This window comes from Myotis brandtii, unplaced genomic scaffold (assembly GCF_000412655.1).
Source record: "Myotis brandtii unplaced genomic scaffold, ASM41265v1 scaffold952, whole genome shotgun sequence".
Lineage (NCBI taxonomy): Eukaryota > Metazoa > Chordata > Mammalia > Chiroptera > Vespertilionidae > Myotis > Myotis brandtii.
In genome coordinates this window covers 248,881-250,224 of record NW_005371930.1, presented here as the reverse complement: position 1 = coordinate 250,224, position 1,344 = coordinate 248,881, and the positions used below count along the sequence as shown (strand labels likewise).

The window sequence follows — 1,344 nt, the reverse complement described above, 5'->3', positions numbered from 1 at the left end:
AGGGGGAGGGGAGGGGTGTGGCCTGCCTGCCGGGCCCCTGACCGTCCCCCCGCCCTCCTGCCCGCAGGTCTACATGAACGCCGTGTGGCACGGCTGGGCCATCCCCATGTTCTTGTTCCTGGCAATTCTGAGGCTGTCCCTCAATTACCTCATAGCCAGGTGGGTGAGCTGGTTGGTTGTGTGCACGGGCCGGGCTGTCCCCGTGTCACACATATCATGTCACGCACACCTGACAGCCCCGCGGCTCTGCCCGCGCACTGGCCTTGTGGGTCCTCTGTGGGCTCCGAGCCTCCGCTGTCCTGGGGCGGCCGTGGCTGATTCCGAAACTCCCCAGCGGCCCGTGGCGCCGGCTGCAGGCGGCTCTAGCCCCTCCTCCGATGAGCTCTGTGTTGGCAAGAAAGCTCCCCCAAACCTCAGGGACAAAGCGGGGGGGCACGGAGCTGCGAAGGGCCCGTGTCCGGGCAGGCCCTGCCGCGTGTAGGACGGGCGGATCCCCAGCGAGCGCCTGAGCGCCTGGTCTGCGTGTCTCCCCTTCCTGTCTCTGAGCCCCGAGCAAGGCCGTGGGGGGCTCTGTAGGGGGCTTTGTGGGGAGTCAGTCCTGTGCTACTGGGTCTGTCTGAACTCATGGTTGCCCCAGCACAGTGAACCCCAATTCCACGGGCCTGAGAGCCCCACGCTCTGCACTGGGCCCGTGGCTCAGCATGCTCACCCCACATTCTCCCAGGTGCCGCCTCAGTCAGTGCTGGTGGGGGCCGCCCTCCAGGCCAGACACCCTCAGCCGCAGGCCTCGCAGCGGCCTCACCCACATTTCCTTTTTTTTTTTTTTTTACATATATTTTATTCATTTCAGAGAGGAAGGGAGATGGGGAGAGAGAGAGAGACATCAATGATGATTGATCGGCTGCCTCCTGCATGCTCCACACTGGGGATTGAGCCCGCAACCCGGGCATGTGCCCTGACCGGGAATCGAACCCTGACCTCCTGGTTCGTAGGTCGACACTCAGCCACTGAGCCCTGCGGGCGGGGCCCTCGCCCACTTGTTTTGAAGGTTTCTTGTCCCATCACCTCTGGGGCTTTTACATGTGTCCCCCCAGGCGGGCCCCCGGGGGAGGTGAAAGGCGGGGCTCCCGCAGCCCCTCTGCCCAGGGCTAGGGCGCTCCTGGGGGGGGGGGGGGGGGGGGGGGCTGTGACGCCCTGTGACCGTGTGCGCTGTCTCCCACCCACCAGGGGCTGGCGGATCCAGTGGAGCATCGTGCCCGAGGTGTCCGAAGTGGTGGTAAGTCCCGGGGTGAGGGTCTCGCCCTGGGTCCCCTGCAGGGCCCCCGAGGCCAGGTGCAGCTGATG

The 1,344-nt window shown here is 65.8% G+C and overlaps 1 protein-coding gene across 1 annotated transcript in view; it reads left to right on the top strand.

Moving 5' to 3' along the window:
* Window positions 1–1,344, top strand: part of GRAMD4 (GRAM domain containing 4) — a 58,453-nt gene that overhangs the window by 50,510 nt on the left and 6,599 nt on the right. The window contains exons 7-8 of the mRNA XM_014533161.1: window positions 68–159; window positions 1,228–1,276. Coding sequence (XP_014388647.1) covers window positions 68–159; window positions 1,228–1,276 — 141 coding nt within the window. The remainder of the gene's footprint in view (window positions 1–67; window positions 160–1,227; window positions 1,277–1,344) is intronic.